This window comes from Schistocerca piceifrons, chromosome 8 (genome assembly GCF_021461385.2).
Source record: "Schistocerca piceifrons isolate TAMUIC-IGC-003096 chromosome 8, iqSchPice1.1, whole genome shotgun sequence".
Lineage (NCBI taxonomy): Eukaryota > Metazoa > Arthropoda > Insecta > Orthoptera > Acrididae > Schistocerca > Schistocerca piceifrons.
In genome coordinates, this window is record NC_060145.1 from 338,107,573 (window position 1) to 338,133,303 (window position 25,731).

Consider the following 25,731-nt stretch of genomic DNA (forward strand, 5'->3'; position numbering starts at 1 on the left):
GCCCTTGTACATCATGTGAGAGACCTCTCCAGTCCCTTCATCTGTGAAGACTGTAGCTACGATGACAGTATTTCACATAGTTCTAATCTGCAAATGGATAGGATTACAGAGTTTCAGATGATTCTGATTCAATAGTAGTATTGTAATCTTAGGCCGATTAGTTATAAGTAGAATTTCCCTGTTTTCTGTAAAAACAGACTGCAAGGTAGAAATCAAAATAACACAGAGTTATCTTATGTTGAAAATTCTGGGCTGAGAGGCCTTGGTCGATACATAAAATTGCTTCGTGATGTTTAATCTCCAACTGCGGGAGACATCTTCAGAAGTAAAACACCTACTGACACTAAGACTTGAGAGGCTCCTCCATGCATTTATAGAGTGCATAGAGGCTTAGAGAGTAAAGTTCATACCTCAAAAATAGGGATGGGATAACTTTAAGGAAAACACATGGAGTGTGGACCCACATATTTCGTCATTTGTTGTTTCATGGAGTACACTTTATTGCTTAACAACAACTCTTTTAGAGCCTTGTTAAAAGACTCACAATCTGTAAAAATACTTGAACAGGTTCAATTCATTAAAAACAAATTTTAACAATGTATATTATTAAGAGCAAGGCTTGAAACTGGGAGTATACAGTTCCCAAATACAAGAAAGAAGTCACACCAATTAGGTGTGGCTGCAGGTTAGTTCAACAAACAGTTTTATCAACAAAATGAATTACAGTGACAGCCATTAAATGTACTAACAATTTCCGAGCTTGGGTAGCACATTACACCAGTGGATAACGCCCATCCAAAATACAGAAAGGATACTACTATACATTTTCACAGAATGGCACAGCATTTGCGATTACTTTTTCTTTCCTTTTCCTCTGTGTTCCCCATTTTTTCTTTCCTTGTCCTCTATGTTGCCTCACTATTTATATTTTTGCCTGCAACTTTATCATACCCCCTTCTTCCATTTTCTTTTTTGCTTCAATTTGCCTTTTGTTTAGTTACTATTGCATCTCTTTCCTGTTGTTCAGGTGTTAGCACATCAAGAAACCAGGGTTCTTCTTGGTGTAAAAGGGGTGAAGGGCATCTGCTATTGTTTAGTATTGCTGAATTACAAATGCTCCTCTTTTCCAGTCCACTGATATGTTTTCAGCAACACAAGGAATGAGACAAGAAACTGCAAAAGTAGATCAAGTGGATCAAACGTAAGAATACAGTAGAATATTTACTGTCACATTAAAAGTCATATACAATAATTTGACTGAAACTCTTCAGTGAAACACAGTAGTATGGCTAATCTGCACCCTATTTTATTTTGTGCCCCTTGCTAAGTTATTTATATCCAAAAGCAAGTTTCCATTTTATTTTCATGTCTTGTTATAAAGTTACTTATGGACAGAATCAAACTGTCCTTTTATTTTGCTGGCCTTTTGCAAAGTCTTTTGGGGCAGAAGCAGTATGTTTCTTTAAACCTACATGAGATATGCTGGTATTTTAGAGTGAGTTACATACTGTATTATAATCACCCAATTTTGAGATAAGATTATTGTTAAGGGAGACAAAATATTGTGTTGAATTCTTGGACCATCAGATTGCTGTATTGATTATTCCAAGTGGTTGAGTGCAAAGAATTTGATATTGTAATTTTATAATTGATGAAGTATAGATAAGTTATATGCCTTCACTTGCACAACCTTCCCAGCAAAACACCATTCCAAAATCTGTGCCACAGTGTGGGACTGAGAGATCAGGGGTATAATGGTTTTTATTTACTCCTTTCTTACATTAAAACTTCCTAAAGTCTAGATGATGTATGTGTAATGTAATTGAAGTGTGTTTCAGAATGCTGTAGAAAGACAACCACTGCTCAGAATGACGTCAGATTTGAACAGCATATTATTGACGCAGCAGAGAATGTCATGGACAATTAAAATAAATAAATAAATAAATAAATAAATTTAATTAAAATTTTACCAATGGATGGTGCTATAAGCATCTTAATGTAAATGGGTCAGATGATGATGATGATGATGATGATGATGATGATGATGATGAACCACAATATGATGGCTATTGTTGAATTGCGCATTACATGTGTACTATTCATTGGGCATCACTGCACAAGGTCAATTGTCAACAGAGGGGCACTGTTAGATAGGTAAGCCCATCCACCACAGCAAGGCTGTCATGCATTGGATGAGAAAAATCAGTTTTTAATTTCCTGAGGCCAAAAACTCCGATGGAAACAAAATTATAGAATTTTTGTAACTGTCATGAGGCTGACGCAAGACATAGTGTCCACTGTTTTCTACCACAAGTTCAAACTGAGGAACAGTATGTTCCACAACTGGTCAGAGTGTGCTGAGGATAATGTTCAGAAAGCATTGCGCAATGTGTAATTGGAACACTGAACACAATATTTTTCAGTTAATCCCACAGCTAGAGTTCACATGGATTAAGATCAGGTGATCTGGATGGCTTGGCTACAGGGAAATGATAATGTGATAATTCTAGCATTTCCAAAATGCCTTTGCTGCAGCCACTTCATTGGCTGTGCAATGTGCAGAGGAGCTCCATTTTGCATAAAAATGATCCTACCCGCACATCTACACTGTTGATGGGGTGGAATGATGTTGGTACACAAAAGACTCTCGTACCGTTTATCAGTGACGATACAGGTAACAGGACCTACAGGGCTCGTCTCCTCAAAAAATGCGTTCCTATGATAAATGATGCCAGCAACCTGTATTCCACGGTGACCTATGGAGAATGAAGTGGTACCATTGGATATGTGGCAGATTTTCTGTTGCCCATATTCTGCAATTCTGTGTATTGACATGTTCTTGTAGATGGAAATGGGCTTCATCGGTCCATGTAGTATTCCATGGCATTCATTGTCCATTTCCACGTGAGGGAGAATTTCCAGAGCGAACATTTTGTCTCGCTGACGGGTGAGCGGGAAGCAACACCTGAATGTGGGTGATTTTGTATTGATAGCAGTGCAGGATGTTTCATAGGATTTTACGCACCATGTCCGCAGGCTCCAATGTTTGAGCAATTCTCTATGCACAGCATGTTTGCACACAACTGCTCAACCCGTCCTGCAGTGCTGTTGCTACATCTTTGAAAGACATTGGATCAACTGCTTTCCTCCCTCTGCCACATTGCAATTCAGAAGAACCTATCTTTTCAAATATTATAATCATTTTGTCCAGACCATTAGCAGACATCGAATCAGTGTCCTTTTTTTTTTTCCAAGAGGTCAGTGTCTCTTTTTTTTTCATATCCTTGAGTGTCCATAAATTCTGCAGAGCTACTGGTGTGCATCCCCTGTTCTTGTAAAAGAACTTTACCAGGAGCGTGCCTTTGTGAAGACAGTCATTTTGGGCACCTTTAACGCAATATGAGGAACAGCTGCATGCCGCGCTTTTGTTGGTGTGCATATCCTGATGCTTAGAGCACCATCTATTAGTCAGATTTTCGTGTTTCTCTCTCTCTCTCTCTCTCTCTCTCTCTCTCACACACTCACTCACTCACTCACTCACTCACTCACTCCCTCCCTCCCTCCCTCCCTCCCTCCCTCCCTCCCTCCCTCCCTCCCTCCCTCCCTCCCTCCCTCCGTCCATGATGTTTCCCCCTGTGACCATAAGATGCTGTTCAAATGTGACATCATTCCAAGCAGTGATTCTCTTTCTACAGTGTTTTGAAACTGGAACTTTTATTATGGGTGCATGTATATTTCTGTCTCAAGTCATTCAAATGATATCAATACTGGTTTTAATTGATTATGAGATTGTCATCAGATCGTCGGTTAAAAAAAAAAAAAAAAAAAAAGATGGAGGAGGAGAACGATAAAATGCTAGGAAACTATTGTACAAATCAAACTAACTTCTATCCTGTAAGGGATTTGGAAATAGGATGCACTCAATGCACACATACCTATGGCATACCTCCAAATTGAAACAAAGTTGGTCCATTATAATATGAGACATAATTTAGGTCAATTGGATGATGATACAGCTACAGTAGTTTGATTCGAGTCGTAAGCTTAGCAGTTACGCCACTGGCAATGAGTAAAAGCTGTCATTGTGGATTCGAAACTGACAGTTGTGCTGTCGTCACCACCAGTGATGTTGTTACTGGGTTTACTGTAGTAGGCAACCAGGACTTTCACCATGTCCATGTATACACCTAATCATGGTAAGAATAACGACGTGCATTTAATGGGATTATGGCTATTAGTATCGATCACCTGCTCATACTTGATGTCTCCACGCCCCACCATCACTCATCATGAATGAAATCACTTATGATACATGGCGATATGTCCTTGAATATCCTAATAAATAAATAACAATCCCAGAGCAGTGCTCCCAATGTAAATATATCTGTGCTCTGATTGTTGGAACTGAAAGTTACACTTAACTACATAATTGTGTAAATTTGGTGACATTTTAATCACAATCAATCATGAATACAGTTGTATGCGTGCATCTGTATTGTATATCATACACACATACTTGCGAATCCAGCAATGCTTCACAATTGCTAAATATTTCTGCGAATTGGATATACTTCCTGATCCCTTTCTCCCTTTTTCTCTATCCAGCACATCTTTCCACCCCCACACCCTCTCTCTGTCCATGTCCTCCTCAGTCTTCTCAGTACTCCTCATTCCTCCTCCTCCTCCTCCTCCTCCTCCTCCTCCTCCTCCTCTCTCTGTCCATTTCCTCTATCCCTCCCTCCTCCCAACACTCTGTCCGTCACCTCTTCTCCCCACTCTCTGACCTAGAAGCCTCGTTTATTATTATTATTATTATTATTATTATTGACAATGAATCCTTGATTGGGAATTGAATTCTCTTAAAATGAATGGATAAATCAGTTAGTGTCATCATATAGGGGGTATAAGGGATCTCTCCTGCTGCTGGATCTCTGAGGATAGTGCCGTATTTACTCGAATCTTAGCCACATTAGAATCTAAGCCACACCTGAAAAATGAGACTCTAAATCAAGGAAAAAAAATTTTTTTGCCGAATCTAAGCCTCACCAGAAATTTGAGACTCGAAATTCAAGGTGAGAGAAAAGTTTTAGGCCGCACCTGCAAATCGAAACAAAGTTGGTCCATTGTAATATGAGACATAATTTAGGTCGAATGAATGACAATACAGCTACAGTAGTTTGGTTCGAGTCGTAAGCTTAGCAGTTAAGCTTTACCAGGTAGCCATTGCTATGCATCAGGCACTCCGTCCGTATTTATACGGGTACCCTTCCTTTTTCACGTGCTTCGTCTGGTTTGAATTGATTGCTTATTTTTCTTTGATCTCATAAGTGCCGTTCTCTTTGTTATAGATGTTTACGTCACTCTAAGCTGAAAATGCATTACTGTAGCTAAACAATGGCAAGAGACTGCTATTTGTTGTTACACTGCTGCTTTCTTTGATAATGATCAATAAGAACCAAATAATAGACTGCGTGTGATAGAAGATGTCCTGAACGAGAGTTTAGCGAAAATTTTTCTCCGTTTGAAAATCTTTGCAGACGTCTCTTTTAGTACATTACATTTTGCACCGAAATTAGTCATCTTAGATTTAAAAATCTAGTAAGTTGCCGTGCTTCATTTCTGACTGTATCACTATTAGGCATAAGAATAATACGAATATAAACATGACATGGTATGTGTATTCTTCCGCGTTTGCTGTTGTCTCACTATAGTTTCATAGTTTATTAGGCAGACAGGATTTAAATAAGATAGCTGCAAACACGAAAGAATGCATGACAAAATGTTTATATTCGTATTATTCTTATGGTGATGAGAATACTGCATGAGATTCACAATTCATTAAAGTTCCTATTAGCAACCATCTCTTCTCACAGGTAGGAAAAAATTCAGAACATAGAGTTTCCCATATTGACAAACATCCCAAACAGCCTTGCCAGTTGGATTTTCGTAGTACATTGCAATGCTGCTACATTCGAAGATGAACAATACAGAATTTGTATTTCGTTCGTTGCATAATGTATGAAAATGCAGTGGTCGAAACTCTGGGTGGAGAAAAAAAGCTCGTCTTCCACCTTTTTTTTTTTTACTGACGCAGAGGTTTTGGCACCAGTATTTATCTTTGTGCTTGCCAAGCATGCCTGTGTAGTGCTACATATATTCGACGGCAGAAGTTAGTTGTGGCGGCACGTACCAACATTTTTCAGAACTTCCTCTTACTTTGCACTCGATTCTAAGCTGCAGGCGGTTTTTTGGATTACAAAAACCAGAAAAAAAGTGCGACTTAGATTCGAATAAATACGGTAGTTTCAGTGACAGTATTTAGCATGGTCTTAGTATTCAAATTGGTAAGATTAGAAAGTTTAGGATGATTCAGATTCAGTAGTAGTCTTCTCATCATAAGCTGTTAAGCCATAAATAGAACTCCCTGTTTTTTGTTAAAACTGACTGAAGGAAAAAACAAAACAAAACAGCACATAGTTATGTATAGAATTTTTGTGTAAAAATACATATAAAGAACAGGAATACGAATGGGAGAAGCAATAAGTCTAATGTTTTAAATGCCCTTCTATTGTAATTAAAACTGCACATTTTCACTGCATTGGATTTTCTTTCTCGTAGTCTGTTCCGACAAAAAACCTGTACATTGTTGTGCAGGGGAGTATATAGCCTGTGTCTGCCTGAGCATTTATTAGAGTTTTGTATAAAATTTGCATGTAAATCAGTATAGAACTTGCTTAGATTTTTGCCCACAACATTTCCCCTTTATGTATTATACATATATTTACTGCCACATATATTTTAAAAAAATAGTTTAAGTCTGTCCACACGTTGAAGTATTTGAAGTAAATCTGTCAAGAACTTTTTGAGATTTTTGGTAACAGTGTTAAATGAGAACTTGTCTTTATATAGTAGTATAGATAAAATGTGTGTGTGTGTGTGTGTGTGTGTGTGTGTGTGTGCGCGCGCGCGCAGCGCGCGCGCAGCGCGCGCGCGCGTGTGTTCCACATCTCCCCTTGAACTACTAGATTGATTTCATTCAAACTTGGTAAACATAGCACTTACTGTCTGGAGAGAAGTACTGTGGTGTGAGAGCCACCTAGCTCCATCGGGCTGGGGTGACATAGGAGCTGGACAGAAAGACTTGGGGAGGAGGTGTGCAGAGAGGGCGAGGAGGCAATGGGTAGAAGAGAGAAGGGTGAGATGAGGGCAGTCAGGCTGGTGGAGGAATTGGAAGAAATGGACAGAGAGAGGGAGGAGGGGATGAACAGACAAATGGGGGAGAAGAAAATGGCCAGAGAAAGGGGTAGGTGGATGTGGACCGGGGGGGGGGGACAAGGAGGTAAGGTGTGCAATATATGTCGCATACACATTTGCGGCTGATGTTGCAGGTACAGAGGTAATTGCTTCTGTAGTTGTTAGCTTGTAGTCCTACTAGCTGGACCTTATTTTATTGCTAGGCTTCATCAAGAAAAAGAAAACTGGCATTCTACAGATCGGAGCGTGTCTGAGGGTATTTCGCCTGTCTCATACATCTTGATCACCAGATGGTAGAGTTTCGTCAGGACTGGCTCTCCCAAGGTTGTCAGTAGTTCTAATGGAATGTTGTCTGCTCCGGGGGCCTTGTTTCGACTCAGGTCTTTCAGTGCTCTGTCAAACTCTTCACGCAGTATCATATCTCCCATTTCATCTTCATCTACATCCTCTTCCATTTCCATAATATTGTCCTCAAGTACATCACCCTTGTATAGGCTCTCTATATACTTCTTCCACCTTTCTGCTTTCCCTTCTTTGCTTAGAACTGGGTTTCCATCTGAGCTCTTGATATTCATGCAAGTGGTTCTCCTTTCTCCAAAGGTCTCTTTAATTTTCCTGTAGGCAGTATCAATCTTACCCCTAGTGATATACGCCTCTACATCCTTACATTTGTCCTCTAGCCATCCCTGCTTAGCCATTTTGCACTTCCTGTCGATATCATTTTTGAGACATTTGTATTCCTTTTTGCCTGCTTCATTTACTGCGTTTTTATATTTTCTCCTTTCATCAATTAAATTCAATATTTCTTCTGTTAATCAAGGGTTTCTACTAGCCCTCGTCTTTTTACCTATTTGATCCTCTGCTGCCTTCACTATTTCATCCCTCAAAGCTACCCATTCTTCTTCTACTGTATTTCTTTCCCCCATTCCTGTCAATTGTTCCCTTATGTTCTCCCTGAAACTGTGTACAATCTCTGGTTTTTTCAGTTTATACAGGTTCCATCTCCTTAAATTTCCACCTTTTTGCAGTTTCTTCAGTTTTAATCTACAGTTCATAACTAATAGATTGTGGTCAGAGTCCACATCTGCCCCTGGAAATGTCTTACAATTTAAAACCTGGTTCCTAAATCTCTGTCTTACCATTATATAATCTATCTGATACCTTTTAGTATCTCCAGGGTTCTTCCATGTATACAACCTTCTTTCATGATTCTTAAACCAAGTATTAGCTATGATTAAGTTATTCTCTGCGCAAAATTCTATCAGGCGGCTTCCTCTTTCATTTCTTAGCTGCAATCCATATTCACCTACTATGTTTCCTTCTCTTCCTTTTCCTACTGACGAATTCCAGTCACCCATGACTATTAAATTTTCGTCTCCCTTCACTACCTGAATAATTTCTTTTATCTCATCATACATTTCAGCAATTTCTTCGTCATCTGCAGAGCTAGTTGGCATATAAACTTGTACTACTGTAGTAGGCGTGGGCTTCGTGTCTATCTTGGCCACAATAATGCGTTCACTATGCTGTATGTAGTAGCTTACCCGTACACCTACTTTTTTATTCATTATTAAACCTACTCCTGCATTACCCCTATTTGATTTTGTATTTATATCCCTGTATTCACCTGACCAGAAGTCTTGTTCGTCCTGCCACCGAACTTCACTAATTCCCACTATATCTAACTTTAACCTATCCATTTCCCTTTTTAAATTTTCTAACCTACCTGCCCGATTAAGGGATCTGACATTCCACACTCCAATCCGTAGAATGCCAGTTTTCTTTCTCCTGATAACGATGTCCTCTTGAGTAGTCCCCGCCCGGAGATCCGAATGGGGGACTATTTGACCTCCAGAATATTTTACCCAAGAGGACGCCATCATCATTTAATCATACAGTAAAGCTGCATGCCCCCAGGAAAAATTACGGCTGTAGTTTCCCCTTGCTTTCAGCCGCTCGCAGTACCAGAACAGCAAGGCCATTTTGGTTAGTGTTACAAGGCCAGATCAGTCAATCATCTAGACTGTTGCCCCTGCGACTACTGAAAAGGCTGCTGCCCCTCTTCAGGAACCACACGTTTGTCTGGCCTCTCAACAGATACCCCTCCGTTGTGGTTGCACCTACAGTACGGCTATCTGTATCGTTGAGGCACGCAAGACTCCCCACCAACGGCAAGGTCCATGGTTGATGGAAGGAGAAAATATAAAAATGCAGTAAATGAAGCAGGCAAAAAGGAATACAAACGTCTCAAAAATGAGATCGACAGGAAGTGCAAAATGGCTAAGCAGGGATGGCTAGAGGACAAATGTAAGGATGTAGAGGCGTATATCACTAGGGGTAAGATAGATACTGCCTACAGGAAAATTAAAGAGACCTTTGGAGAAAGGAGAACCACTTGCATGAATATCAAGAGCTCAGATGGAAACCCAGTTCTAAGCAAAGAAGGGAAAGCAGAAAGGTGGAAGGAGTATATAGAGGGTCTATACAAGGGCGATGTACTTGAGTACAATATTACGGAAATGGAAGAGGATGTAGATGCAGATGAAATGGGAGATACGATACTGCATGAAGAGTTTGGCAGAGCACTGAAAGACCTAAGTCGAAACAAGGCCCCGGGAGTAGACAACATTCCATTAGAACTACTGACAGCCTTGGGAGAGCCAGTCCTGACAAAACTCCACCATCTGGTGAGCAAGATGTATGAGACAGGCGAAATTCCCGCAGACTTCAAGAAGAATATAATAGTTCCAATCCAAAAGAAAGCAGGTGTTGACAGATGTGAAAATTACTGAACTATCAGTTTAATACGTCAGGGCTGCAAAATACTAACACGAATTCTTTACAAACGAATGGAAAAACTAGTAGAAGCCGACCTTGGGGAAGATCAGTTTGCATTCTGTAGAAATATTGGAACACGTGAGACAATACTGACCCTACGACTTATCTTAGGAGCTAGATTAAGGAAAGGCAAACCTACGTTTCTAGCATTTATAGACTTAGAGAAAGCTTTTGACAATGTTGACTGGAATACTCTCTTTCAAATTCTGAAGGTGGCAGGGGTAAAATATAGGAAGCAAAAGGCTATTTACAATTTGTATAGAAACCAAATGGCAGTTATAAGAGTTGAGGGGCATGAAAGGGAAGCAGTGGTTGGGAAGGGACTGAGACAGGGTTGTAGCCTCTCCCTAATGTTATTCAATCTGTATATTGAGCAAGCAGTAAAGGAAGCAAAAGAAAGATTCGGAGTAGGTATTAAAATCCATGGAGAAGAAATAAAAACTTTGAGGTTCGCCGATGACATTGTAATTCTGTCAGAGACAGCAAAGGACTTGGAAGAGCAGTTGAACGGAATGGACAGTGTCTTGAAAGGAGGGTATAAGATGAATATCAACAAAAGCAAAACGAGGATAATGGAATGTAGTCGAATTATATCGGGTGATGATGCTGAGGGAATTAGATTAGGAAATGAGACACTTAAAGTAGTAAAGGAGTTTTGCTATTTGGGGAGCAAAATAACTGATGATGGTCGAAGTAGAGAGGATATAAAATGTAGACTGGCAATGGGAAGGAAAGCGTTTCCGAAGAAGAGAAATTTGTTAACATCGAGTATAGATTTAAGTGTCAGGAAGTCGTTTCTGAAAGTATTTGTATGGAGTGTAGCCATGTATGGAAGTGAAACGTGGACGATAAATAGTTTAGACAAGAAGAGAATAGAAGCTTTCGAAATGTGGTGCTACAGAAGAATGCTGAAGATTAGATGGGTAGATCACATAACTAATGAGGAGGTGTTGAATAGGATTGGGGAGAAGAGAAGTTTGTGGCACAACTTGACTAGAAGAAGGGATCGGTTGGTAGGCATCAAGGGATCACCAATTTAGTATTGGAGGGCAGTGTGGAGGGTAAAAATCATAGAGGGAGACCAAGAGATGAATACGCCAAGCAGATTCAGAAGGATGTAGGTTGCAGTAGGTACTGGGAGATGATGAAGCTTGCACAGGATAGAGTAGCATAAAGAGCTGCATCAAACCAGTCTCAGGACTGAAGACCACAACAACAACAACAACAACAGGCTTCATAGCCATACAGTAAGGAGTATTTTCCAACAAGTTAAGGCTGTGAGAAAGAAACATGTAGTCTGATTTATGTCGCATTTCAAAGTGTGTGTAATAGAAATTCCATCAAAAAGTTGATGGGGTTTCTTAACTAAAGAAAAGTATTTGATATATAAATAGCCAAGGAATTTTCATTAAGTGAAGGTTTTTGAATAATGATTTGTATGGTTGAGTGTTGAGTGTTGTTGTAGCTCTGATGACTCTTTTTTTCTGTTCTTTGACACACTTACATGCTTTATTTTTTCAACAACCACAAAAAAATGTGCAATATCTAACAACTGCTATGAAATATGCATGATAAACAATTTTCTTTGCAGTTAAGTCAGTTACATTATTTAGATCTCTCATTACATAAACATAACTGTTTAATCACTTCACTTAACAACCCACATTATCAGTGTATGGCAGTTTTCTGTAAATTAACTTGTAAAAATTAACCGAATCTGCAGTGATCAACTCTTTGCCCTCATAATTTAACTTCAGCAGTCTGTGTGGTTCTGAAATGTGCAATTTGTGTTTTGGAATGCTCAGTTTCTTAGCATTATTACTTATACAACAAAGTTCTGGAATAGTTTGGTTAAATCAAACAATGGAAACTCCAGGTAGGAATATCAACAGTGTAGGAAAAGACAGATTGCTACTTACCGTAAAGAAGACACATCATGCTGCAGACAGGCATGATCAGAAGACACTCACATATGAGGTGGAATCCAAAATTTTTGGGACTGGTACTGCCATCTGGAAAGTAGGAGTAGTAGATCTTTTCACCACTAGGTGGCGAGAGTTGCATATCTGATGAGTCAGTGTACAGAGTGGCATTCAGCTGGGAGGACGTGGTGCGTGTCCACAGTGATTTCCATAATACTCTCTGTTTGGTCTGTGGCAATTTTACGGTGGATCCGCGAACAGAACAGTGCATGTGTATCAAATTGTGTGTGAATCTTGGGGAAAGTGGTATGGAGACACTTGCAATGGTTCAACAAGTGTTTGGGGTACAGAGCATGAGCCGTATGCGTGTGTTTGAGAGGCACATTCAGTTCAGGGCCGGCCGTACAGACATCGAAGATGATGCTCACACTGGAAGGCCCGTTAGCTGCACACCACCAGGCATTGTTGTCAAACTTCAACAATTGGTTCATGCAGATCGATGTTGGACCATTCAAGACCTTGCAGATGAAGTGGGTATTGGTTATGGGACATGTCAATGAATGTTGACCGATGAATTGGGCATGCACTGTGTCACTGTAAAATTTGTGTGAAGGATCTTGACTGCCGATCAGAAGGCACAGCGTGTTGTGCATGGACCTTCGTCAGACCACATCTGATGATCCAACCTTCTTGTCATGGGTTATCACAGGCGATGCGAGCTGGATTTACATTTATGACCCAGAGACAAAGCAATAGTCATCCCAGTGGAAGAGCCTGGGCTCTCCAAGACCCAAAAAAGCGAGACAGGTGAAGAGCGTGATCATTGTTTTCTTTGATACCAAGGGTGTTGCGCACAAAGAATTTATCCCACCCAACCAAACAGTGAATTCCGCATACTACTGTGACGTTTTGCAATGGCTCCATGAAAACGTGTGGCGACAACGGCCGGAACTTTGGCACCAAGGGAACTGGCTGCTGCGTCACAACAAAGCACCCTGTCACATGTCCTTGCTCGCCAGGACCTTTTTGGCAAAAAAACAACATGGCAGTTGAACCCCACCCACTGTTCTCACCAGATTTGGCACCTTGCGACTTCATGCTATTCCCAAAACTGAAACTCAGGTTGAAAGGCCGTTGGTTCGACACTCTAGAAAGGATTCAAGAAGCATCACTGGCGGTGATAAACACCCTCAAATAACAGGACTTCCAGAAAATGTTTGACCAGTGGCAGAAGCGCTGGGACTGGTGTGTATGTGTGGATGGGAACTACTTTGAATGTGATGGTGACCATTAGTCCAAAGGAAAGGTTTTGAACAGATGGCAGCACCAGTCCCGAAAATTTTGGATAGCACCTCGTGTAGCTTTCAGCCACAGCCGTCATCAGTAGAGAGAGAGAGAGAGAGAGAGAGAGAGAGAGAGAGAGAGAGAGAGAGAGAGAGAGAGGAAGAGGGAGGGAGGGAGGGAGAGGGAGGCACACACACACACACACACACACACACACACACACACACACACACAAGCAAGTGCATCTCACGCACATACAAGCACCAACTCCAGGATACACACACAAAAGCTAGTACATCTCTCACACACATGACCCCCAACTCCAGCATCTTGGGCCGTAGTGCAACATTCCGTGGAAATGCAGGCAGCAATCTGGAGGGGGTGGGGAAGGAGAAGGGAGAGTAGTGTGTCGGTGGGGGGAGAGATGAACACTGCCTGGTGGAGTATGCAAGGACTAGCATGCCAACAGATGCAGTGTCAGGAGGTTGTGGCCAGGGAGCTGGGCAAAAAAGGAGAAGAGTGGGGCAAGACGGGAAAGCGCATTGGCAGAGGGCTGCAAACAAACAGAGTGGGAGACAAAAGTGGGGAGGAGATAAGACAGAGATGGTGGAAACTGTTGGGTGGAGAGTATGACAGTATGTTACAATAGATTGAGGCTGGGATAATTATGGGAGCAGAGAATGTGTTGTAAGGCTAATTCTCATCTCCACAGTTCAGAAGAGCAGGTGGTGGAGGGAAGGATTCAGATGGCTCTGGTAGTGAAGTAGGCATTGAAATAAAGTGTGTTACATTCAGCTGTATGTTGTGCAGTAGGATGTCTACTTTGCTCTTGGCCATAGTTTGGTGGACAAATGGTTGGTTATCATACCAATATAAAAAGCTGTGCAGTGATTGCGGCAGAGCTGGTAAATGACAGGGCTGCTTTTGCAGGTGTCCTGGCCCCTGATGGGGTGGGGTAGGATAAACATGTGACAGGATTGGGATAGGAAGTGCTGGGTGGGTGGATTGGACAGGTCTTGCACCTGGGTCTTCCACAGGTATATGATTCTTGTGGCAAGGGGTTGGGATTGGGAGTGGAGTTGGGGTGGACTAGGATGTTTTGGAGGTTGGGTGGGTGACAAAACACTACTTTAGACGGGGTGGGAAGATCTCAAGTAGGATGTCCTTAATTCCAGGGCACGATAATAGGTAATCAAAGCCCTGCCAAAGGATGTGGTTGAGTTGTTCTGGTCCAGGGTGGTACTGGGTGACGCAGATGACACTCCTTTGTGGCTAGTTAATGGAAGTTGTGGGAGGATTGGGGTTGTGAGGGGGAAATGGCACAGTAGATCTGTTTTTGGACTAGGTCTCGGGGGTAGTGTCTGTCTGTGAAGGCCTTGGTGAGACCCTCACTGCAGATGCACCATCCCCAGGCAGCCATGCTGTATGGGAGGGAGTTTTTGCTGTTAAAGGGTCAACAAGTGTCAAAATGCAAGTATTATTTGGCGAGTTTAATGTGGACAGAGGTGTGGATGGAGCCGTCATATAGTAGGAGGTCAACATCCAGGAAGGTGCCACGCTGGGTTGAGGAGGACCACTTGAAGCAGATGGGAGAGAAGGTTTTGAGGTTGTGAAGAAATGAAGATAGGGTTTCTTGCCACTGGTTCCAGATCATGAAGATATCATCAATGAACCTGAACCAGACTACGGGTTTGGCATTTTGAGAGGTTAGGAACACATCCTGTAGACGGCCATAAAAAGGCTGGCGTAGGAGGTGCCATGTGGGTGCCCATGGTTGTGCCACAGATTTGTTTATAAGTATTTTCTTCAAATGAGAAGTACTTGTAGGTTAGAATAAAGTTAGTAAGATGTATGAGGAATGAGGTATTGGGTTTGGAGTATGAAAGACTTTGGGAAAGAGTGTTCAATAGCTGTAAAACCATGGGCATGGGGAATGTTTGTGTATAGGGAGGGGTTGTCAACAGTGATAAGTAGGGATCTAGTAGGTATAGGGGTGGGGATGTTGGAGAGTCGTTGAAGGAAGTGTGGTTGGTGTCTTTGTCATGGGAGGCTAGATTATAGGCAATTGGTTGGAGTTTTTGGACAATTAGTGCCAAAATACTGTCAGTGGGGGCACAATAACCAGCCAGAATGGGGCGCCAAGAATTGTTGCATTTGTGGATTGTGGGGAGCATGCAGGAGGTGGGTGTTTGGGGTGTCATAGAGGTGAGGAGGGAAATGGATTCAGGGGAGATGTTCTGGGAAGGGCTTAAGGCTTTAAGCAGTGATTGGAGTTTGTGTTGGATTTCTGGGATGGGATCACTCTGTCAAAGCTTATAGGTGGAGGAATCAGACAATTGGTGGAGGCTTCTGCCAGGTAGTCAGTGTGATTCATAACAAGCGTACCTTTGTCTGCAGGTAGAATGATTAGGTCAGGATTTGGTTTTGAGGTAATGTATGGCTGTTCTTTCATCTACTGTCATTTATAGTGTGCACAGTACTTCACTCCTTCCTAAATCCGTATTTGTTATTCAGAATAATGTTAAAAGTTTTGTTTTACTTTTTAAATTGATTTCGTGTTGTCTGCTCAAATTTTTTAGGAAAAAATGGTGGTACTGGGCACAATTTTTTTTTTATTTCATCATTTCTGTCCCTTTTATGAACAGGTCGAACTTCCATGTATCTAAATCTGTAGGGGAAGCAACCCTCAACTAATGATTGACTGGCAGATTTGATAAGAATGAGATTTTCACTCTGCAGCGGAGTGTGCGCTGATATGAAACTTCCTGGCAGATTAAAACTGTGTGCCCGACCGAGACTCGAACTCGGGACCTTTGCCTTTCGCGGGCAAGTGCTCTACCATCTGAGCTACCGAAGCATGACTCACGCCCGGTACTCACAGCCTTACTTCTGCCAGTACCTCGTCTCCTACCTTCCAAACTTTACAGAAGCTCTCCTGCGAACCTTGCAGAACTAGCACTCCTGAAAGAAAGGATATTGCGGAGACATGGCTTAGCCACAGCCTGGGGGATGTTTCCAGAATGAGATTTTCACTCTGCAGCAGAGTGTGCGCTGATATGAAACTTCCTGGCAGATTAAAGTTTGGAAGGTAGGAGACAAGGTACTGGCAGAAGTAAGGCTGTGAGTACCGGGCGTGAGTCGTGCTTCGGTAGCTCAGATGGTAGAGCACTTGCCCGCGAAAGGCAAAGGTCCCGAGTTCGAGTCTCGGTCGGGCACACAGTTTTAATCTGCCAGGAAGTTTCATGGCAGATTTGATGATTGATTTATTGTGTGTCAGGGTTGAGGTGCAATAATGTGACATCCTGCCTGTATTATTTTTAATGGAATTTCATCCTAGCCCAACATTATAGCTTAATGAATGTATTTGAGTAACTTAATCATATTCCAGAATGAGTGTTTCACATTATCAATGTAAGACAGTGTGACTGAATATATTGTAACCTAATGTTCTGTACAAATATATTCTCTTAATACTATTTTGAGGAATGGATCGGAAAGGGGAAGGGTTGTAGGGTGGGGGCAATAGAGGTCATCCTTATGAAACAAAATATAAACTCCACATCTGTCCATAGAAAAATTACCCCTTAAGTAAAAGCAATTTATTTATTTTTAACTCATTTCCTCCCATTTCTTATTAAATGAAAAGTGCACAGTGTGCAAAGGGAAGCATTTCCTTTCATTACAGTATCATAAGAGATCATTCATCCATTCATCTCATGTCGCTATTGAAGTAATGATATAGAAATGTACAAGGCTACTTTTGTATATTTCTTTGTCCAGTGTTTTTAACATGATTGAGCAGGGTATCTGCAACTTTAGTAATTAATTGAAAACAGTTGGAATTTCTGTTTTTTAATACCATTACCAGTTTCAGCCATCAGGACTATTTTCGAGTGGTGCCCTGAATAAAGATATATAAAAATGTTAAAAAAAGTTACTGATGTAATACACCTAGAACGGGGAGTGACAACCAACAATCATAAGACAAGACAGCTTAGTACGAATTACATAATGTAAAATAATTAATGTTTTTATAACTACTTGATAACAGAGAGATTTAAATAGTTGATTGACATATTGTGCTGATATTTGACAGTAAAGTTGATATTAGTACGGAGTTCATTCACCTTAAGAGCTTACAGATCAGTGTCATTCTTACAGTTGTGTTACAGCAACAGAATATCAACCTCATATCTTTAATAATAAAGTATTTTCTGTAACAATATTATGAGAAGGAAAGTTGCTACTCACCATGTGGCGGAGATACTGAGTCCCAGATACGCACATCACAGTTAAAGCTTTCGGCCATTGGCCTTCGTCAACAATAGACACACACATGCACACGCAAACGCAACTCTCACACATGACTGCAGTCTCAGGCAACTGAAACCACACTATTTGTGAGAGTTTTTTTGTTGTGGCTGTCTGTGACTCAGCATCTCCACTATATTGGTGAGTAGCAACTTTCCTTCTCATAATATTGTTACATTCCGTCCTAGATTTTCCAAAGTATTTTCTGTGCATCTTGTAAATGGTTATCAAAAATTTTGTTATGGGTAATAGTGCTAGTAAGGAGAGAATCCATGCCCAGTCCTTCTTTCTGAATAAATATTTTATTTTTGAAAGAGAAGTAAGTATAATGGAAGTACTATTGTTTATAATTTGATAAGTTCAACACTTTCATCCTATCATAAAATTTTATTTTGGCTGTTTCATCTGCACATGTGTTGATATAAATCTTCATAATTTCGAAAGAAGTGAATGTGGCTCCTACTGGGATGGTGATTGGTCTGATTGATTCAGCTAGTTTGTCATAATTTTTGTCTGGGTAATTTTTATAAAGTTGTAATGTGATTGCAGCATTGCATTTAATTTCTTAGGAATTGGGTAACTATATGATTTTTTGGGTATTCTGAATCCAGTAGATTTAACAGCTATATATAGTTCTGTCAAAAATCAATTAATCCTCAGGCATTTCACAGAAATGAGCATTACTGACTGTGAAAGCTTATGTTCTATATCTCTAATGTTGAGCAATGTAGCACATCAAGGATAGATTTGACTCTTCAACATACCGTCAACAGATGTAGACACAAACAAAAGGTAACACACAAATGAGCACCAGGTACTCGGTTTGCACAATTTGCCAAAAGAGGAAAGGAATGAAGGTAAAGTGCTATTTACCAATGTTAAATTCGAGATACTACTTGATTCTTCCAACACGTGTTTGGAAAGGTTGCTCTGTCTTTGCATTCATTTGCACATATCCTTTGCAGCTGGTTTGTTCTATGTTTGAAGCATATTTATTTGGTACAGATTACTTTAATGAGCAGGTGCCTGTACTAGTTTTTTAAAAAAGTAGACTGTGAAAGCTGGTCCTGGTACAAAGCTTATTACTGTTTAAGGAACATAATGGCAGCTACTGAGGTTAACACCCCAACTGGTCAGGTTGAATGTAAAACTAGTAACCTGTGATGTGTACAGCACTGGTTGTTTCTTGTGTGACACTTCCTTTGATGAAATAGCTTTTGCCACTTATGTGGCAAAGTGACATACAACAAGCAACAGAATGAGGCAGGTTGCTGTGACATCAGTTATGGAGTCGATATTTGCAGGCTGCTGATGGAGAGCTGATATCTGGGGATCTTTACATCTTTTCAGTAACTCAACATCATGATTTTTTTATGTCATTGAGTCAGACTAGAAATAGGCATGCTAACATTACGCCAAAAGAGAGGAGCTATAAACAGTTTTGTGAATAAAATTGTGTGCTGTGTCAAATGTTTGAGTAGGTGGTCAATGATTTTTATGGCCGAATACTTCAGTTCTTTCCGTGCCACCCTAAAGGGTGGAGATGGATAGTGTGTATAATTTTCCCTCTAGTGTATATGTAAGTTGCTATTGCTTTTGAACTGTGGTTGATTGTTAACAACAAACTTCATATGGGAGTAAATGTATTGTGACACTGTTGTCAGTGTGTGTAACTGTTTAACGAGCTATCTACAGAAGGTTGTAGAGCGAGACCTCAGATTATCCTTATTGCACACTTCTTAACAACTAATTCTATTTTCCTCAGTGAAAAGTTGCCCCAAAACACTGGTGAACAAAAATAAGAAAAGTCTGTCAATGTTTTCATCTTCAGAATCGGATACTATCCGTAACACAAAAGTTGAGGACAAGAGAGGTTTAAGATGATGTGTAATGCATGACTAACAGTTCAGGTTCTTATCAATTTAACACCTGGGGATTTAGAATATTTTCTTTCATGTATTGATTTATTCTCATACATTATTTATAACGTGTGGTCGGGCCTTGAGCAGTGCTGAGTTGCAGATATTTTGCTTTATCTAAATTCAGCGACTATCCATTTACAGGAAAATAGTTACTAATTTTCAAGAAAACATTATTCATATGTTCAAACATTGAAGTTATTGATTGTGATACTTGCATCATCAGTGAAGCAAGTTGTTTATGCTACATAGGTATTATTGAAGATACTGTTCCAACTTCCATTGTGTGCGCGGCCTGAATTTCTTCCTGCTACACTCTGCAGATTTGCTTGGATAGGATGATAACCAGTTACCAGCAAGGTCTGTGATACCGTAATAGTCAAACACCTTCGAAGAATATTGTGAGCTGTACAATGAAATGCATGTGTACAGTTTAATTTGTGGATTGAAAAATGACATGTTCTGTAGAGAGAGCCTTTTGAAACCCAAATTTAACTAAGTATCTTATTTTGAGAGAGGGGTGTTGTAGTTCTTGAATACATAATCTTTTCCAGCACCTTCGAGAAGGAGGTAAGAAGTGAAACCAGTTGGTAATTACTATTATGTCTTACAACCTTTCTTGTAAAGGGTCTGATAGTGATGTACTGCATATATGACTGAACACAGTACATATATTTAAGGAATACTGTTTACGTCCTTCACTATGGTTATCATCAACCTCATAAAAGTTTTTGCTCTTGAGAGAGTTAATTACATTCTTAATTTCTGTGTCAGAGTATGGAGTAATTGTGATTTGTCTTTATATATGTGGCATTGCTTATTGCAAATATTCTATTGCTTCATTCCTTGAACAGTATATGTCAAAGTTACGAGCTACTTCAAGGAAGTGATTTTTAGATATGTTGACTCTTTGATTACGTTGTTTAGAGTCCTCAAATTCCTTAACTCATTCTCTGTTTTACTTCTAGCTGTTGCCTATACAGATTTAATTTTATTATCTGAATTACTAAAGTTCATATATTATGCAGAGGTTTTTTGATTTTTCAATAATTTTCCTTAAGACAGTACAGTATTTCTTGTCATATCTAATCATTCCCACTCACCTGTTTGTCCTGAACATTTCAAATGATTTCCTTATTCTTGCATGTGGTCATTGATTTCATCTGTAGTCCAGGGCATTTTTATATCTTATTAGCAAACATCTTTTTGTTTTCTTGTGAAAGTTGCCATTAAAAAGTAATAGAAACCCCTCTACAAAGACATTGAATTAAATAATTACAATAGACTGCTACTTTCCACATAGCACTGAGAGGCAGGCAGGTGCATTGAAAAAGTTTGTCAGATATTATTCGCTATCAGACTTAGCCCATCTTCAGACTTAAACAAAATAAACCTCGCACACATTCACACTTGTACAATTCACACATAGCTGGGCACTGTCATATTGTCAATTTGGAATTGACATTTGCCACATTATATGTACCCCTCCAATCAGCTTCCTGTGAGGCACCCTTCAAACTTTTTGTCATTTGTATATTAATTAGTCTTAACTTGTTATATCCGCAGATTAACACACATTTGCGAACAAAAAATTTTTATTAGGTGGAGTAAGGCCACCGCTTAATTTTACAAAGAGATAAAATTTCCTTCAAAAACAAAAAAGCTTCTTCTCCTACCAAAATTTTATAACAAGCCAAAGAATTATGCCACCTTATTGAATTGAAATATTAGCAACTGAACTGAACTTAGTTCCTTAATCGGGTTTTCTCTCGACGCTTTCTGGCGGATGCTGAGGATGTAGACGGGCGCAGAGTCCGGGGTCCTTGGCCGACGTAGTGAAGACGTGGCACCTGGACGTTCCAGCTGCGTCGAAGTCTCTTCCGGGTGGCAGTCCGCAGCGGGCCGAAAGACGCCTGCTTTCCTTTCTTCCAGCTATTTAACGTGGCGGCTCCAGTCTTTCTCCGCTAATTCCGGAGTGATGATTGGTGGCCGTTCGTAATCCCTGATTGGTGGATGGTGATATCATAGCGTGGCCAACTGTGCCGGAAAAAGGCTCGTGTGCGTGCGTAGTTCTCAGCTGATTGAATGTTTCGCAGGAACGCCTCTAGCGCCGGCTGGCGGAACGCGCCAGTACTAAATTGCAGGCGCCGCTTAACTCTGCCATGGTAGCCGACCATTGCGTTTGTGTGGCTGTGTGTGCCACGGCATAACTGTTTTCTGACACCACTCCATTGTAATTTGATAAAGCGTTTGGTATAACTTGTTGTATAGCATTGTCAGAGAGGCCATTCAGTGCTGGATAAAAATTTGCATCATTACTATTATTTACAAAAATGTTTTTTATTAGAGTACGGCTGTCTTTTGTAATTCTGGTGGAGAAAATTAACTACAGAACTCATTTTATAAGAGTGAAGTAAGATTCCCAAATTGTTTTATCTTACATGTTCAGTAGATTAATATTAAAATCTCCAGAAACAGTCATCTGCTTTCTTTTTTCTTCTAAGAGGCACAGTAATGACTGAAATGTTTGTAAGAATATTTGCAAGTTTTCCAGTGGATATTATATACTGTAATAATTGTAAAAGACTTTTCTGATAGCAGCAGTTTACAAAGGCTTCCAAGTGTTGGTTAACCAGAAGCTAGTGGTTTCAGTTGATATGAAATTTCTATCTTTCACCCCTCTCCCTTTCTTTCACTTCTTCTTTATATATCCTTTCTCCATATTTTCAGTCAAAACTAGACTACTAATTTATAGTTACCTATATTTAATATATGGATACTTGTATTTACATGGTGCTCTGATATAATACACGAATTTCCTTTTGACAATCTAGGTCATTTAAACAGATAAAAAAATTCATCAATTGCCTCCCCCCCCCCCCCCCCCCCTCAATTACAGTTGTTGACATTTTGGAGTTTCTGTAAAAGAATGTATGTAGTGATTGTAAACTTTCACCTGCTATGCAGGAATTATCATACATTCCTGTTTTCATTGCCTTTTATTCTATAGTATTCTTGTGTTGTATATCAGATAATGTATCCCAGAGCTCTGTTGTATATTTCTCTATGGGTGTGTATGATGTGATGAACTCTTGATACTCATAATGAATCTCGTTTGTCTTTAAGCCATCTCATACAAGTAAAAATACTCTTTATTAATTTGTGTACAGTTTTATATAGTTTTCCCATAAAAATTCAACTGTGATCATGTCTGTTATCTTAAGAGCTGTTGGAAGGAAAGCTTTGTCTTGTGAGGGTTCGTTTATCTGCAAATATGGATGATGTACTGCGTATTGCTTGTTAAAAGTGGAAGTTTAACAGATATATACAGGTCAAGCTATAGGAATGTTAACACACCTGATTTTCTGTTTGGTTTGTGATATCACAAAGTTGATGTTAAAGAAGCTTGCTTTTACTGACTTTATGTTAAAGATGATTTATTTATGTTGTGTGCAAGATGCTGCATCTGCTGACACTTTTGCGTAGCAAAATTATTACTTGCCATTCTGATTATCACTCTCTCCTGTTACTTATAGAACTCAACTTTTCACATTAAAAAGGTGTTTGCCACACAGGAATGAAATGCTTTCTGATGGCAAAGATTTTTGGAGCTGATTGATTTAATTCCTCACTTTGTCATTGAAAACTGCTGAAAATTTGTTATATGAAGCAATATTGCCAACACATGGCCATAGTAAGAATGCTGCGTACTCTACTGAGTTTTACATGGCAAAAGAAAGAACACACTAGATGTAATTTAATGCCAGTCGTCTTGTAATTTTTTTTTTATTTTTTATTATTATTTTTTTTTTAATTCATATAGCAGACCACAAAATCTGCTTGGTGATCTTAGGCAAGGTTTAGGTAAACTAGTTAGTAGCTCTTACTATATCTTGCCTTGATCTAGCTTCTTGTGAATCAATGTGCCCATCACTGATCCTCAAGTTGTGATCTTCTTTCTTCAACAAAATAGACACATTACCCAGTCAGCAAGCATTGTTATTCTGCGATTAAATGTTTCTCATTCTTTGGCAGACTAATACACGGCATGAAACACTTATGACAAGTTAAAACAATGTTTCCAACTGTGTTTTGAAGCCAGGCCAGTGACTTTCCTGACAATAAAACTGAGCCATTTGTGCATACTTTATGTTCTGAATAAAAAATGTGGAAGGTATTGAGAGAAACTAGTGATAAACTTTAAATCAGTACATGTAATATGCAGGGATGATTTAATTGTCAGTCCTGCACTTGAAAGGCTTGAGAGGAGAGGAGGGATGTGAAGTCATATGAAAGGCATAGGTTGTGTTCAAGTCGTAGCCCACCGCACAATTTTTAAGTTAACAGAAATGTTCAGTACATATGCTGAGTGTCTTAATTTCTTGAATCCCCCAGTAAATACTCTTTCACATCTGAAGGTTGATAATGAGGAGAGGTATAGTATTTTAATCTGGGTTCAATCTGTATTCTTTCTGAATTCAGCTTACATTTTGTTAAAGTTATCACAGTTGGTTAATTTTTTGCACATTTTATGGTTTTCTTCTTCTTCTTCTTCTTCTTCTTCTTCTTCCTCTTCTTCCTCCTCTTCCTCCTCCTCCTCCTCCTCCTTTCACATTTTCCATAATTTTGTAGTTGATGCACCGTATCTAAAACAAGTATTATTTGAAGCAATGCCCTGTTGCCTGTTGTGCAGGCCTCTCTGTGAGAAGAAAGTTAATTTCAGTTGCTTGTAGAAGAGTGTTGGGTTGATATGATATTTTAGAGTGGTGATTGCATTTTTTTTTTTTTTTTGTACAGTTTCCCTATGACAGTATCATTTTTCTATTTTGTGAAACCTATTTGTGTTCTGCAAAGTCTTCTATATTTCGACCGTGTTAGTGTCGGAGAGGAACTGGAAACATGTAAACTCTTAATATCTGTGTCATGAACAAGAAAATTTAATTGTAGGTGTGGCGCCGTTGGGTTGACAACAAAAACGCATCTGGCTTGCATAGGCTAAATGCAATCATGAATGCCATAATGCTGCGCCGGACAAAGGATCAACTGCAGAGGGTGGGTTCACTGCAGTGTCTTCCAGAGAAAAATGTTCACATCATAACAGTGAAACTCAGTGAAGAGGAATTTGCAGTTTATGAAACTGTTCTGAACTACTCAAAGTGAGTTATTGTCATGTTTTCTATTTGTATAGATGTGATGGAAGAATTAGGAAGGAATTTAGCAATGTGGTTGCACTTAGAAATAGTGTTAGCACATCTCCAAACACAATTTTTTAAATCTAAGTTTATTTTAAGACACAGAATGGTGATACACGCTTTAGGAGCAAAATGTAAATCCCCTCCTCCTCCAGTCACATTTTCTGTTACTAATTTAAAAATAGTACCTTTTTCGCCAGTCTTTTATATTACAGTACTATAGTACTGTTATTATTTGATGTACATTGTTCTCATATAAACTGTCACCTGGAGATGGTACTCTTTGTGTGTTTCATTTGTTTCGTGTCAGCTCCAGCAATTGGACGAGTTACGTTACCATGGGTATCTGCACTGTATGCTAGTTCAGGAGAGTCAAAGTACATTTTGTGTGATGTTTTTAATAATGTCATGTTTATGTGAATGGTGACAACGGCCTTGCCGCAGTGGATACACCGGTTCCCGTCGGATCACCGAAGTTAAGCGATGTCGGGCATGGCCAGCACTTGGATGGGTGACCATCCCGGCCGCCTTGTGCTGTTGCCATTTTTCGGGATGCACTCAGCCTCTTGATGCCAATTGAGGAGCTACCCGACCGAATAGTGGCGGGTCCTGGTCAAAGAAAACCAAGAGTGCGGTGTGCTGACAACACGCCCCTCCTATCCGCGCATCCTCAGCTGAGGATGACACAGCAGTCGGATGGTCCCGATGGGTCATTTGTGGCCTGATGACGGAGTACCTTTTTGCTTTATGTGAATGGTAAATTATAACTGTTTGAACAGATCTCGATGAGAGGAAATTGACTATTGAATCAAAAACATAAGGTGATATTTAAAAAAATATGTACTGCTTTTCATATTTTTGTCATGAACAAAGTTACAAGAAAGGCAGTTGTGCTAATTACAGTCCCCCTCATAGCTAAATGACATTTGCTTGATACAGTTTTTATTTTGTTGTTGTACAAAAAGTTATTTGGGGGTGGTCAAGATTAATGGGACACCCTGAATTCCAAGT

At 39.8% G+C, this 25,731-nt stretch overlaps 1 protein-coding gene and 1 pseudogene across 1 annotated transcript in view; both read left to right on the forward strand.

The window, feature by feature from the left end:
• LOC124711397 (transcription termination factor 2) overlaps positions 1–25,731 on the forward strand; it is a 295,179-nt gene that overhangs the window by 171,683 nt on the left and 97,765 nt on the right. The window contains exon 12 of the mRNA XM_047241451.1: positions 24,476–24,684. Coding sequence (XP_047097407.1) covers positions 24,476–24,684 — 209 coding nt within the window. The remainder of the gene's footprint in view (positions 1–24,475; positions 24,685–25,731) is intronic.
• Positions 25,146–25,263, forward strand: LOC124712637 (annotated as a pseudogene).